This window comes from Biomphalaria glabrata, chromosome 1, assembly GCF_947242115.1.
Source record: "Biomphalaria glabrata chromosome 1, xgBioGlab47.1, whole genome shotgun sequence".
NCBI lineage: Eukaryota > Metazoa > Mollusca > Gastropoda > Planorbidae > Biomphalaria > Biomphalaria glabrata.
The window spans coordinates 83,679,995-83,696,187 of record NC_074711.1 but is presented as its reverse complement, the minus strand read 5'-3'; the positions used below and the strand labels follow the sequence as shown (position 1 = coordinate 83,696,187).

The 16,193-nt window shown below is 35.0% G+C and overlaps 1 protein-coding gene across 1 annotated transcript; it reads right to left on the bottom strand.

Moving 5' to 3' along the window:
- Positions 1-467: 467 nt before the first annotated feature.
- On the bottom strand, positions 468-8,285 carry LOC106060092 (ADP-ribosylhydrolase ARH3-like). Its single transcript, XM_056018234.1, has 7 exons — positions 8,043-8,285; positions 5,744-5,870; positions 4,528-4,741; positions 2,680-2,897; positions 2,295-2,398; positions 978-1,060; positions 468-796 (listed from the first exon to the last, which is right to left on the bottom strand). Exons 1-7 carry the CDS (start codon positions 8,170-8,172, stop codon positions 584-586), a joined length of 1,089 nt encoding a protein of 362 aa, XP_055874209.1. The 5' UTR covers positions 8,173-8,285; the 3' UTR covers positions 468-583.
- Between the last annotated feature and the right edge of the window lie 7,908 nt (positions 8,286-16,193).

The window sequence follows — 16,193 nt, the reverse complement described above, 5'->3', positions numbered from 1 at the left end:
TAATGAGCGAGGGAGCGTGATTTTCTATATTTAGTCATTTTAAATAAAGTTTCAAATCTGAAAAGCTGTTTTTAAAAAAAAATTGTTGGTGTCTTGTCCAATGCATCTGGATCAATTTAAACACTGCATTTAATAGTCACTTTCAATCCTGCAGCTTTTGCTTTACTATGAGAGATAAAAGTCTCATTGATAGTGTGAACAACACAACTTTCAAATAAAATTGAGGCATTTGTACATAAAAAAAAAATTAATTTAAGAGGGTGAGTTTTTGATAGGTAGACCTAAATGATCAGTCCCCTGTGTAAGAATGCAAGTTGACTCACAGTAATGAACAAAAATAAATAAAAATAAATGAAAAAAAAATAACACATTATAAATAGCAAAACACTTTTATGTTGCTCAGTACATATACAAGAAATAAATACATAATTAAATACAGTAAAAGTCAAGAAATCTATTAATTTCTGCTCTGTGCCAACACGGATCAATGATCTTTTTATTAGTGAACTGTTTTGACTTTTCTTGAAATGCATAAAATAAACAAAAGAGAAATCAATAAATGTAACACAAAGTAGCAAGTAACTTAAGATGAAGAGGACCTATTATTTAGGTTGAAAAGATCCTCTGCCATTTTTTCAGCTTTGTTCACACTTTCACAGCAAGCTCGCCAAGTTTCAGGAATGCTTTCTATCCCGTACAGAGCCCCAGCCATGGCTCCTGCCATTGTGGCAATAGTGTCAGTGTCACCGCCAAGTGATATTGCATAGATGATTGTCTGTTCAAATTGGTTTAAGTCCTATGTAAAAAAAAATAATTTTTGAATGATTGGCACTTACTTAAAAATGCATTTCTTTAAACTTTCAACAGATACGTTTAACAGGAGAATAGATACATTGTTATTAGGGATACTAGGACAGAGCTTAAAACATGGTTCTATTTTTTAAAAAAAACATATATTCTAATGCTGCAAAACTCACTTTGAGTTTCGGAATCTTTTGAGTTGCTATCAGAAAACTTAAAACAGCTGCTGGGACTGAGCTGACTGCTGCAACATCATGCCCTGGAACAACAACAAATAAATGTGCAAATATACATACCATGGGCTATATATTTCATTTCTAATGATCTTAACCACATACCAGTATCAAAAGTGAAGCTAAATACATTTGTTTTCTCAAACGTTTTGTAGTTTGGTTTTGATGCAACTGTTAAATTGCTACAATAACTGATTTTGTTTTCACCTAATACAAGATTATTGTAGTTGCTTACATAAAACTTTATTTACAAAGTCGTGTGTTGGCTTCTGCTCATGAAGAGCTTCAAAAACATTTTGGTTATAAACAATCTTCTTCAGCAGAAACAATGCGCCCCATTCCATTCTCTCAAAACAGGACAATAACAGCACTAGCAGCTGTACAGGGTTTAAGGTCTGGGAAACCAAAAATTCTCGACCTGTAAGGCGACATTTATGCACTATGCAAGACAGCAGGGTTTCTGTCCAGGGCTTTTGCAAGAGAGGATTTGAGCCTCTCAAGCCCTCACTCAAATGGAGTTTGATGATGATGATGATGATGAACAGCTGTACAATCTTAATACAACTCCTCATCACTGAAAGTTTCTATAATCTTTTAAATCAACAAAATTTTGACTGACACTGAGAGACACATTAAGCCTTTGAGAGTAAATGCAACAAAAGGTTATAAGCATTCGATAGATGTGAAATGAATGAATGTCACAGATCTACAATACAGCAGACTAAGAATATGAGCCCTCAATATTGTGAAGAGATCAAAACTAGATAGTTATTGTGAGATAAGTAGTACTAATCTGAAATTATCCTTCCACTTTGTTTAGAGAAAGCAGTCCCAGTCCCTAGAAAAAAAAAGGCTGAACTTTGGCTCCTGGTGACCTTTGACCTCATGAACTGGAAAGCTCACTTTCACAGCTCCACTTCAAAACAGGTAAAGGATGAGATTAAAAAAAAAAACAGAGAAATGGGCCAAATTAGATCATTGGCAGCTCCCCAAAAATGTAATACATATTGAGACATATGAAGTGTCCCTTGTATAAAAAAAACACAAAAGGAAAAATAATAATGTCTTGAGTCTACTGGTGCTGTAAATAATCAAATCTTTCTCAAAGCCTCTAGCTGATTAATCTAGACAAAACTCTATGTTAGTGTAGAATAGATAAGAGGCTCAGACTGTGCAAGTGCTCAAGAGAGTAAAAAATGATGCTTCAAAAGTTAGCGGGGTTACCATAAACCACTTTAATTACTATATGGCAATACTAACCAAGGTCATGAATTATTGTGGATTTCTGTAATGATTCATCTTGCAACATTTCTTTCATCCTAGCTAGTTTAGCACAGTATGGAGTTTCTTCTTCATCTAGAGATCTAGATGAAAAGTTTGAGAATTAAAACCACAGTTTTCCACCAGTATTTATTATATAAGGAATTCAAAATCAATGCTAGCAGTGAAAGTAATGATACATGTGATACATGGCAATCAAATCTTTTTAAATCCTTGCAATAATAATTTTAAAAAATACCAGTATGTAAAAATCTACAAGAAACCTTACTCTCCAAATAATTTAATTATTTTTTTTTTTTTTATTTTTATTTTTGGATTACAATTACTTAGTGCAACTTATAGGGCTAGAAAAAAATACTTTTACCTCTTGACAGATTTCTTAGTTGGTGGCTCATCCTGGCTGCTGGCAACATATTTCTCCTCCAAGGGTTTCAATTTTGTTATCAAATCATCAATGAATTTATTGACATCTACCTCTGCGTCACATCGTAAGCTCTGATCTATGGCGTGGGCGACAAGGATGGCTCCATGTATAGCAAGGTGATGGGTATGAGTCAGTCTAGTGATAGAGGTGACTAGTTCCTGGAATAAAATAATGCTAATGTATAGAGTCTCCATGACATACTAGTTTCTAAAGTAAAACAATGGTAATGTATAGTCTCTACGACATACTAGTTCCTAGGGTAAAACAATGCTAATGTATAGAGTCTTCATGACATCTAATAGACATTATCATCCTTACAATTACATTTGGTATTCTTTTCCAAAAACCTAATTTGTTTTGTTTTAGAAAGTTTTGAACATAACTTCAGAAAAGATTATTACATCCTAGCCCAAACCAGTTTGATGGCAGAGGATGTGATGTGGCAGGGTTTAAACTTAGGACCATCATGTCCAAACTGCATACCTCATGGCTAGGCAGCCATTGAAGAATTTGGTGTGTCTGCTAGTACTTCCAGTTAATGTACAATGGTGTTTGTATAACAAAAAATCTTCAACTTTTAGAATATGTCAGGTTTGTAAAATTAGCTCATTCTAGTTGATGATGACCCCTTCTATCATCCTGAGAGCTTACACTGCATTGCTGTGTCTTCACATGAGGCTGGTGAGACCCGGAATGTTCTGCTACAAATCAGGCATGCTATTGTAGTTGATGCACTTATAATGCTGTGCTAAGATGTTCTGTCTTTTCCTCTAGTCCTTAAAGAGGTACAGTCAAAGTAAAAGGGGACAATCTTTCAAGATTCATTATCAGCCATATTAGATCAGTTAAAAATGGCTTGAAATAATCCCAACCTTATGTTTGGATGTCCTGATATAGCAGGCAATGAAAAATGTCTAGTAAACAGAATATAGTACCATCATGAAGAAACAACAACTTTATGATGGAAGACTTACAAGTAAAGGAACACAAGCTCTATGAGATCTACTGGTGGATACCCTCTTCTTTGCAGAACAAGGATGTTTCGGTAAACTTCTAAACCTTTTTCTTACAGGGAAAAATAATAAATGTAGTTGGTCCTTCTGATGTTCAGCATTTTTAAATAAGTGGGTTACGTAATTTGTATATGCAAACAAGATCTAGCAGTCTCTCATAAAAAAAAAATCCTACAAAGCACAGTACTAGGTGAAAGAATAACAAAAGTAATGTTGAAAAAGGGATTAATAAGTTTGTCCTTAGTAGACTTGGAAAGAAAAACAAAGAATCAATATAGATGATGAAAACTTGTGAAAGAAATATTAATAATCCCCTAACAATCCATCAGCAGTTACAGGACAAATACCACTTGACCAGGCAGCCATGACAAAGATAACATCTTACAATCTTTTGTATGCTTGTATACCTACATCATCATATCACAGATTCAGAAATGCCAAAGATGTGAGTAAATAAACATCCTTATCAATCTCAAACTTTTGGTGACATTTAAAATCTGATATAACCCCTACTGGAGATGAAGATATAGTGTTTAGCTAGATTTGCTACCAAAGCTTTCTATTATTTCTTTTCAAATATCAGGCTAGTGAGATCAATCTTTATTCCAATACTCACACTTTATCTTGCCTCACACTCAGTGACAGACTGTCTGCTACATCTTCCCATGTGTCACTTGGTAGAAACAGAATAATAAGCATAGTGTTGTAAGATTTGCTTTTAGTAAAGAAATGCCTCCACCTATTAATTCCTCACTGAAAACACTAGAGGTATTACCTGTAGTTTTGTATCATTGTTTTCATTGAAAGCAAAAAGTGGTGCAGGAGATATTCTCATTGCTCCTCCGTTGCCATAGGAACCAGATCCATTAAATTGTTTGGCTGCTGGTTTAAAGACATCCTCAGGATCAATATCTTCGAGTTCCTGAAAAACCTTATAGATATTTCCTCCATATCCTCGATTAGGTTCTTTAAAGAACTTTTCAGCAAACCTGTAGGAGATTGATAATATAATTTTTTTTTTATCAAAAGAAAAATAGGACAAAATAAAAAAATTCTTAATTTGAATTTTATACTTGCATGAACTTTAATAAAAGAGTCTTTTTCAAGTTGTAAAAGTTTAAGATGTTCTTTCAGAAATGAAGATTATTATGCCTAGCTCAAACCACCTGCAAGACAGCAGCAGAGGTAGCACCAAGCAGGGTTCAAACTCAGAACCAGAGTGACAACATCCCAAAACGCAAACAACACAATGAGACACCCTCAGAGGTTGTTGTGGCCTTCATATTTTCAGAAGGGAAGTAACATTTAATACTGCCATTAACCGTTTAGTACTGCCATTTATGTGAAAATTATGGGGGCTATCTCCCTTTCTGGTATATAAAAAAATTAACTAATTAGTACCAAATGATTAACAAATTGGTTAATTTTTGGATTGATTCGTGAATTGTCATTGACTATTAATGATTATACAAAATTTCATCTTGATCCGAGAATGGGAAGTGGGAGAAAAAACGTTAAAATGTAACAAGGGGACTAAATCCATAAATATATACCGGGTATCCACATCTCCCATTTATTTCCCTTATTTTAAAATGAAACAAAAATTAATTAACTTATTGTTTAATTTTTTTTTATTGACTCGTGTCTTGTCAGGTTTAATGAATAGTTGAGCAAAGTTTTACCTTGATCCGAGAATGGGAAATGGGAGTCAGAGTGAGTTGATATATGTTTTGTAAAACTATAACAAACAGTTAAAGTTTTGTGTGTAAATAATGAAAAAATATAAACTAAGTAAAACATCTATAGTTGAAAAAAGGGCTAATTACCATGAAATATAAGGAGCAATAAGTATCCATTATTTCATATAATAATATGTGTGTATTCTTTTTTTAAATGCGATGACAGATTGACACATGAAATGTGTAGGACGTAATTATCTTTTCTTTTAAAATAACATCTGTAATCTATAAGATAAGAAGATAAAATAATACCTCTTTGCCATGTCTGCTGCATCAAATGACCCTTTTTGAATGAGTGACAAAGCAACACTTTGAGTCATGGCAGTGTCATCAGTATATGACAATGGTTTCTCATCACCTTCTTTTAAATTTTCTCTAGCTGAAAATGTTTGAAGTATGGCAATTAATTAAATGACAATATGCACACCACAAAGGTCAAATATATATATATTTATATATATATCCCATTAACAATGTTAAATGGCCCTTCATTCACCACCCAGTAACGTGGTAACATGGCTGATACAAATCAAGCATGGAAGCATAAAATAACGACATTACTGTGATTTTGCAGATATAACCCACGGGTTTTACTTTTTCTTAGAAACAGCTGTGCAGGGTATACAAAGGTGCAGGGTTTACAAAATTTATTTTACTCATAAACATAGCATAACGGAAACTATGGACATACAGGTGGGTCTTTGTACCTCCTCTAGTTCGCTGTGTGATTGTGAAATGTCCATTGGAAAGCTTCTCATTCTAAACCTCAAGATAATACCAGTTATGTCAAAAGGTATAGACTACAATGGGTGCAGACATGCAATACATCTGCAGTTGCCAGTCTCACTAATGTCACTGTCCTCACTATATTTAAGCCAGAGATGCCAACATAAATCAACCTGTGGGCCTTTTAAATTTCCGACACTGGTGTCGCAGGCCACATAAAGGAAAGGTACAAAAACGAAATGAAATTGACCTGAAACTATTTGATTAGAAACCCATGGATCTAGCACTTACATTCATTAATGGGATATTATTATCTTTTTTTTTTCATGTTTCAGAAAAAGGCTTTATTTCTCTACTAAAAATATGAGCAACAGTGTAGCTAGCTTTACCAACGACTCATTTCTTGACTCTTTTTGGTAAATATTAACATTAATCTTCCAATCTCTAGACGTAGTTTGACAATCTTTTTATTCAAATGATGTCAAATTTGTTTTATAATTGCGTTTCTTTTAAAAAAACAAAAACACTTTATTTACAACTCAAATATATTGGCTTATTATCATGTTCTGCCAAAAAGTAAAGGTTCTATTTTTTTTTCATAAATTCTACATCAAGAGTCCAATCTCATAAACGCACAAATGTTTTCTTTAGGATTGGGGGGGGGGGGGGGGGGGGGGTTTAGCGGATTTTATACGCTTTGTGCTGACATTTCGTCGGGCCAGATGGAACCACGTCGCGGGCCAGCCGTATTTTGGGCATCACTGAGTTAAGCTATTGAAAATTGTATCCTATTCACTGTCTTCTTCCAAAAAGCAAAGCATGTTGGGAGCAGCAGTTTGGTCATAGATTGACAATTCACACGTGGGTATATAAGGGTTGTACAATCTTTTGTTATTTGTGCAGGGTATATGCGCAAAAATATGGTATGTTTTATCTTATTCTTAGCTCTTTTTTTTTAAATTAATTCTTGATTGAGCTCTACATTCAGTTCTAAGCTATAACTAATTAGTCTAAAACTACTGCCATGGAGTGTGTGTGCAATATGTGTATTGGCAGATGTACTTATTAGAAGGACTGACAGCATGTAATCTAGAGGGCTAATGAAAAAGGGACAGAGACATATGAATACTCAAGGCTGAGAACAGAAGTTTTTAAGTGGACATATTTTTTTTACATCTTTTGATATTTTTTATATACGATATAGAATATTTCTACAATGACATTGAAAGATTGTAAATATTTGTTAATAAAATTCAGTGATTAGAATGCCACTAGATCTAGATAAACACATGGACATGCATAGGACATGATTATCTTCTCATTTGAAGTAACTGAGCTACTCAACATCATCTACCAAATGAGTCGAGATCCTTTTCATTATCATTCATTATGCAATGACTAGACTAAATTGAATAATAATAACATTTATTATTTATAACTAATGTTAATGTTTAAATTTGACGTAAAACTTGGTCAACTTAGATATAGATTTAGAATCTCGACTCTAAATCTAGACTATATATAGAATATAGATGTATATTAAAAATTGTATATTATAAATTATATTATTTATATTTCAATAATTTTTCACTACTTTCACTTTCAGAATATTTTATTATACTAAAAATAGATCTAGATCTAGATCTAGCTCATTCAACTCCATTCACATAAAATCTAGATCTCTAGTCTTTATAGATATCTATTTTTTTTTATTTTTTATCTCAAGAGTCTCAGTCTGTCACAGTGTGACAGTGTCATCAAGTCTTAGATGTAGACTAGTTCTACTCAAGACACCGATGAATATTAATATTACGAAGTTACTTACCTTTGTCTAATTTCTTGAGTTTCTCTATTATTAAACTGGTTTGAATTTTAGCATAATGTCCTTCATAAATAGCCCCAATACAGTCACCGACCACTGCACCAACAAGGCAACCTTTGAATCGCGATAGCATGCTTACGATAAATGTTATATTTTAATAATGATGTTGATGATCTAGACTAGAGCTAATGTAGATCTACATCTGTTGACTATTATTGTTGTTAGGCTAGATAAGCATTCGTAGAGTAGTCCCCCCTGTTAAAAGAGAGACAAAAAAGCTTTTTACACAGACCTATATATATATATATATATATTGTCTCTTGCATTGGTCAGTGGTCTGAGGTTGTTTTTTTTAGCGGCCTCCGAAAGGGAAAAAAAAAGACGCTACTAGTACTACTAGTTTTGTGTGGAATGTCTGTACGTCCGTCCCGTTAGCAATACAAATGTAAAAAAAAAAAAAATTTGACAAAAAATCTAAAACCGTTTGCATAAATGTGTTAAAAATATCGATAAAACCTTCAGGAGAGAAGACTCAAAAGTAAAGTAGCAATTATTCATAAAACACTGAACTATAATCTTCAAATACAAAAAAATAATAATAAAATACTCAGAAAGACACAAAGACGAAGGTATATTTCTCGTTCCATATGCTAGGACAAATTTGCACAAATACTCCTTCTTTCCTAGTGCTATTAGAGCATGGAATGTGTTGCCTGAGCCAGCCAGGAAAACAGTGACTTTGCAGAATTTAAGTCAATGGCTAACATGCATGACTAGATGCATGACGCATATGACGTAATTATCTTCTATTTTGAAGTAATGTCTGTATTATATAAGATAAGATAAATCCAAACGCGCAAACCATACGACCAGGTATTGCCATGCGCAACGTGTATTATGCGTGTGTTATGCGATCTGAACTGGATCTGAACAGGGGCATAAGTTAAGAGTGACACTCATACTCAACGACAAACACAACACCGTGGTAAGTGAAAGTTGAACCCGCAAAAGTCAAGGGGCGTACATTTGTCAACAAACACAATGTAGGCTCAAGGTGCTGTGATAACATAACACGAGAGTTCAAATATGAGAAAATGATCTAAAAAAAAAACCCAGAGTTTTGTTATTTCATTTGGATATTTGTCCTCAAGAGCATTGTGTAAAGTTAAATAACGTTTCGAAAGAAGTTAGCAATATGAATAACTAATAATTTATTAGAGGATTTTAAAACTATCCGATAGGCCTAAACGCTATAACAAAATGAATAAAGCATAACAATTGGGATCAGGAATCTCTTAATGTAAACAAATTCCTGCTACCATATACATTAACATAAACAATTAGGCTACATGAAGATCCATCAACGAACTTATTGTACTTGGCAAAGTATCACCTCGCCATTTTCTCAGGCATATGGACTTCAATTTACAAATACAACTCTTCGTCTTCCATTATTGAACTGCCCATCTCACAATGTCACGGGAGCTTGGATTCCGAACCTTGGGTGTTGGGTTCGGATCTCGATGAAGAATTGGATTTTGAGTCTCGGGAATTTTAGGGCTCCCCTTAGTCCATTCAAGTCTAACGGGTTCCTAACTTTAGATGGGGAAAGTAAAAGGTAATTAGTCGTTGTGCTGGCCGCGTGACACCATGCTTGTTAACCGAAGAAACATATGACCTTAACATCATCTGTCCTGTAGAACGCTAGGTCTGAAAGGGGAACTTTACTTTAAATCATATAATACTGCTTTCTCAATAACTTGCAAACTTAGTTTGGCTGTCTGCATATTATCTTATCTTCTTATCTTATCTTATATAATACAGACGTTACTTCAAAAAAAAAAAAAGATGATGATTACGTCCTACGCTTCATGCATTTAGTCATGCACATTAACCAATGACTTAAATTCTGCCAAGTCACTGGTTTTCCTGGCTTGCTCAGGCAACCCATTCCATGCTCTAATAGCACTAGGGAAGAAGGAGTATTTGTACAAAATTTGTCCTAGCATATGGGACGAGGAATGTGCCTTTATCTTTGTGTCTTTCAGAGACTAAAAAAAACAACAGAACACTTGTTTAAAGGTAATTTTATATCCTTACTTTAAGTAAAACAGATTCTGTCAAGATTGTTTCATATTTTAGCAAAGCCTCTTTGTATTTTGACATAAGTCTATATATCTTTGTAGTCTTGGTATTACTGTTTCTTTTGAAACCGTTCATTCAAGAATGCTCATCATAAAGTTGATGAATCTATAGTGCTTGTGAGAAAACATGAATAATTTTACTACATACACCGTTCAAGATTATAATTGTGATTTGTAAAGGACTTCGTAGCGGGGCCAACTAGAGATCATGTGACTCCGCCAAACTAATAAGAATTCGTATGTGACTGGACATGTCATCTATATGACTTGGAACGTTGTTGTTGGTCCCTTTATAGATTCATTCAAATATATTCACACTTACGTCGATCGCAATAAACCTTAAGTTTCTTGTTTATTGTTTAGTATCAGTGGCGTCCCTAGGGAGGTGCAGGGTGCTGGCCGCACCGGGTGACACCCGATAGGGTGCAACAGACAAATACGTATTTAACAATATGAGGAAAGTAATGTTAAGATACCGGAATCACTTTTCAACTAGAGAACAACAGGTTAATACTGAGTGCATCTGTCTTTTATACTGAGCCAGAAGACAAGACATTTTAACAGAAATACCAAAACTAGAAGACAACTACAGGTTCGAGCCTATATAATGTACAGGCCATATTATAAGGCTAAGGTATTACTATGTATAGATATTTGTACTTGAATAGATTAAGAATTCATTTACTGTCTTTATTTATGTAACGAAGTTGCATTGCTAATGAGTGAATGTACAGATGTCGCAGGACCAGCTAGAACAGGGATGCCCAAAATACGTCCCACGGGCCGGATCAGGCCCACGTCGTGGTTCCATCCGGCCCGCCAAAACGTTGGCACAAATTGTAAAAAATCCCCCCCCCCCCCTTTTTTTTTGCTAAAAAAAAAATAAAATCGTTGAAAAATGTATCTTATCTACGTAAGGACCCTGACTTTTTCTCTGATGGATTGATACTATGACGTTTTAATTGGGAGAACCGAAGAAACTACAAGCGGACTCTGAATTTAGAATCTACCAGGAGAAGTGAGAAGATCTTTACCTTTTTGTGGAACTTGATAATAAGCCACCATATTTTTGTAATAAAGAAAGTGTGACTGTTTAAACAACGACACATAAACGGCCTAATGAAACAAATATGGCGGCATTCGAGACGAGAATAAAAGATTGTTAAACTACACAAAGTGATAGGAGGATTTAAGAGACGTCTAGAAAATAATTCGGTGGTAAAGCTAACTACAATGTTGCTTACATTTCAAGTACAGAAATGAAGCCATTTTTGACGCCTAAAAAAAGATAACTTTCAGATATCAGATTTATTAATGTAAGTAGCCCCCCCCCCCTCCCCTACTAGATCTACAGGTTTCTATTTTATTTCGTTTTTGCACCTTTTTGGTAATGTGGCCCTCGACACAAGTGTCGGAAATTAAATTGGCCCGCAGGTCAAACTTTGTTGGGCATCACTGAGCTAGAAGATCTACTTCTGTGTGCATATTTAGTTGACATTGGCTACTACAAGAGAAATTGATTCATCTGTGTTAATGATTACATTATTAATCAAGCGATAGGCTGAGAGAATCGCCTGAATCAGTCGGGAAAACCAACGACTTAGCAGAGTTTAAGTGATTAACAAACATGACTAGGTTGATTCATGAAATCGTGGGACGTAATTATTTATTTTTTGAGGTAACGTATGTAATATAAGTTATATTGATATTTGGAGGCCTACATGTGATGGTCGAAAAATAAAAATATTGCCTGACTGGCAAGAATCCAGAAGGTAGACTTCTTATGCAAGCACTTAGAGCTACTAACAATTCCAGCCTTGAAAATAATGATCATCATTTTATTTGTCCCTTGACTTTCGTCGAAGGGTGCTGTAACAGTTCGCTCAACCTCCTTTTTTCTCCGTCAACACCTGTAGGGCCTACTTAGCAGGTCGCAGGATATCAAGAGAGAGGCCAGTTCCATTATTGTACATTGTCCAGCCAGCTTCTCTATGGACAGCGTCTCTATGGACAGCCTATCTTCGTGCCCTACCTGAGAATGATAAACCTCTTCTAACCAGATTATTTAATGAAAATTGTGTGAGTGAAATGAGAAAAGAACACAAAACACTCTGAATAGCGGAAGTGAGAAGATTATTCAGAGGAGAAGTGCATTAATTAAACCTTTGATAGTATTACCTTTTTTTCTGCTTTTTTTTTTAAGTAAGCTATTTTTTTTTTCATTTTTCTATTACCAGAAACCTAGATTTAGACTTAAAATTAGATATTAAACAAGCAAAAGAATCATCGTACTCCGTTACTTATGGAAACGTTCAAGACTTTTTAGCTAATTTTCGTGACTGAATAGGCAGGAAGTTTGTAACAAAAATTTAAAGATAGAACGATGTCTTTTACTTGAATGGCTGCTTTGTCGTCTGGTATGTTAACTGGAAAGTCGTTCAGATGGTTTCCGTGGTCTCGGGCTTATACACTGACACAGAACATAGTACAAATGTTGTTTGTTTTTAAAGAAATTGGTAAACAAAAAAAGATAGGCCTACTAATTACTTAAGCTTGCCAAATGTAGTGTAACTGAGTTGATTTTCTGCGTGCGTCTAACGTGTCAGAAGGTCATGTCCAGTGTGTGTGTTTCATGTCCAGTGTGTGTGTGTGTGTATAGTACTGCATCAGTGTTATGCGAGACGTGCTGGTTTCATTCACTGTTTACTGTAGTCTAATTTTGTCGAATAAAGCCATGTGATTGGTAGACTAGTATTTGTTGTTTCATTACACCAAACATACAGATAACATGTACAACTGAGAACGGTGGATGGTGTAAAATAAGGAGCACATTGAAAAAGTTGACAATTACTGACTGAAAGTAATTCATCGCCTAGTGAATGTTAGTTTTAACTTTAGACTGCAACAGCCTTTCATTTAGTGGTCAGTGCGAAGAGTTTAGGCGACACAAGTAACTACGACAATGTTCTATAAAAAAACTGAACCGTAATCTTCAAATACAAAAACAAAATTTAATAAAATACTCTGAAAGACACAAAGATAAAGGCACATTCCTCGTTCCATATGCTAGGACAAATTTGTACAAATACTCCTTCTTCCCTAGTGCTAGTAGAGCATGGAATGGGTTGCCTGAGCTAGACAGGAAAACCAGTGACTTGGTTAATATGCATGACTAAATGCATGACGCGTAGGAGGTAATCATCTTCTTTTTTGATGTAACGTCTGTATTATAAAAGATAAGATAAGATACATTCTTGAAAAAAAAAACACAACCCTTTAGCTCGACCCACAGATTCAAAACGAGATAATAGGCCTGTTGGGCAATGAAATTTTAGCAAAAATACTAAAGGAGATCCAATCTGCGCCATTTTTCTCAATCATGGTTGACAGCACTCAAAAAGTTGATTAAATTAACATTATTTTCTGGAATTCTTTTGTGAGCTCCGGTGTTGAGACACACAAAAGAATTGCAACCAGAGAGTCATTTGTAGGTTGTTGTTTTTTTTTATATTTGTGAGAATCAGGAGTCTGCAGGATTGACTAAACACTCTTAAGTAATGACTTACGATGCCAAGGCAATGATGATTTTTCAATATGAGCGGACAGTAGCCATAAGGTATTGTTTCAACAAGAGCGGCATCTTACGCATTATGTTCACTGTGCTAAACAGTACTTAAACATGGTCTTCAATGATTCTGTCAGCTGTGCTCATGAACTTGCATTGGAATGTCTTTTAGTAAATGTACCGATACATAAAAACTACTGAATTTCTTTGTCACACAAAATATTTGTCATACGTTGGGGGGGGGGAGCATAAACATATTTTTGAACCCGGGCCCACGGGTGCCTTGCTACGCCACTGCTTAATAAATATATGTCTAAATTCCAATTGGTACAGTATATAAGAATTTTTTAAAAAATCATTAAGAATCTTTTAATGAATAATGCTGTTGTTTATTGGCAAAAGATAATGCACAAGTGACAAATCTCAATTCATATCGCCTCACGTCGTGCTTTCTGTGCAGCAAAGGTCATCTATAACATCATCTAGATTTTAAATCATCAGTCTAGTATTTTGTACTACACGTGAATAGCTAGATTATGTGACAGTGGAGTAATATTTAATATTTAATGTAAAAATAAATTTAGGACATTCATTTGAGGACCACCCTCTAGTGAGGGCCCGGTGGCCTTTCGATTTTGGATCCCCGGGCCCCTTTTCTCCACCTTAGCTACGCCACTAATTGAAACTCCATGATATTAAAATTATACGCTGGTTAATTCAGTAGGTCTACATAATTTTAAGATTTAAGAAATCCTTCTGTGGTGACAGGGCCGGATTAGGCATAGGCAAACTAAGCAGCCGCCTAGAACCTCCAATTGGTGAGGGCTTCGCACAGGAATGTAAAAAAAAAAATAGAGAAAAAAATTGCGAAATTTTAATCCGATCTCAAACATAATAGAGCACTGTGACTTTATGTTTAGGCCTACATACTAAACGATAAACAAGAAACTTTAGGCATGTATTTCTTATAGTAATCGACGTCAGTGTATATGTAGTGAATAAATTCGGATGAATCTATAAAAGGACCAAAAACAAGATGACATGTCCAGTCACATAGGAATTCTAATTGGTTTGGTGGAGTTGTCGCGTGATCTCGAGTTGGCCCCGCTACAATCACAATCATTCTCTTGGACACTGCAGCAATGCGTTGATTTATTATTATTATTGGAATCAAAATGCAAAAGAATCGAAAAAGAAGGAGCAGAGAAAAAGATAAAAAGCAACTATTGATGGAAATAAATGTAGTAAATTATTGATGTTTCCTCGCAAGCACCAGAGATTCACCAACCTTATAATGACAGCATTTAAGAACACGCTCAACGCCATATGAAACATTAATGCCAAGATGAAAAATATATAGAATTAAGTCAAAGACGCTTTACTAAAATATGAAGATGCAGACAGTCAAACTAGGTTTTCAAGTTATTGAGAAAGCAGTTTATGACCTTGTGAGTAAGGTTCCCATTTCAGACCTTGCGATTTATGTCACGTGGCTAACACAACGACCAACCGCCTTTTCCCAACTATAGTCGGGTACCCGTTTGAGTCTTCACCGATATTCGAACTCAGGATCCCAGAAACCCGGATTCGAAAGCCAAGCGCTTAACCACTCTGCCACTGCGCCCTTATGAGCTTATGAGATGGGCAGTAATGGAGGATGAGGAGTTGTATTTGTTAATTGAAGTCCATTTGCATTAGATTTGTTTGTTGATGGGGGATCTTCAGATGCCTCGAATGTGAATATCAAGTACATTGTTTATGTTAATGTATATGGTAGCAGGAAATTTTTCGCATATAGAGATTCTTCTTTCCAAATTGTATAATTTATTCATTTAGTAATAGAACTTATCATCTAATAAATTATTCATACTACTTTCGATACTTAGTTAAACTGTACACAATGTTTTTGAGGACAGGTATTATTGGATACCCGTCATATGGCAAACAATTTGTGGACCGGATTGTTTAGAAATGCCCGGGCCGATTTTAACACACGGTCCGCCCATGATAGTCAGCGTTTTGTCCTCATGTAAGCTAAACAAAAAAAGTAGAGGCCTAAGAAAAAAAAGCGAAAGATTTTGAAAGACTTCGAAATAAATGGATAAAATCGACAATGTCAAGGACGCCATAGTGAAAGAGCTCTATGGACAATTATATAATAAAAATTGCTTTGTGCTTCAAGCAAAAGAGGTTTGTTTGTTTTTTTCTATAGCGCTAAAGTGCAAAAAATATATTACGCTGTTAATTAAAATAATTCGCTTATCGTGTACACTTAAGTCATTAGAGAGTTTGAAGTTGTTTTGTTTGTAAAATGTTTTGTTTTACATGTTTCGGATGTTCCTTCAGAGTTGAAGATTGTTTACTTCCTAGTCCAAACCTCCCGCAGAACGACGGGGGATGGGAGCGGGCAGGGTTTGAATCCGGGACCATCGATAAATCCAAACG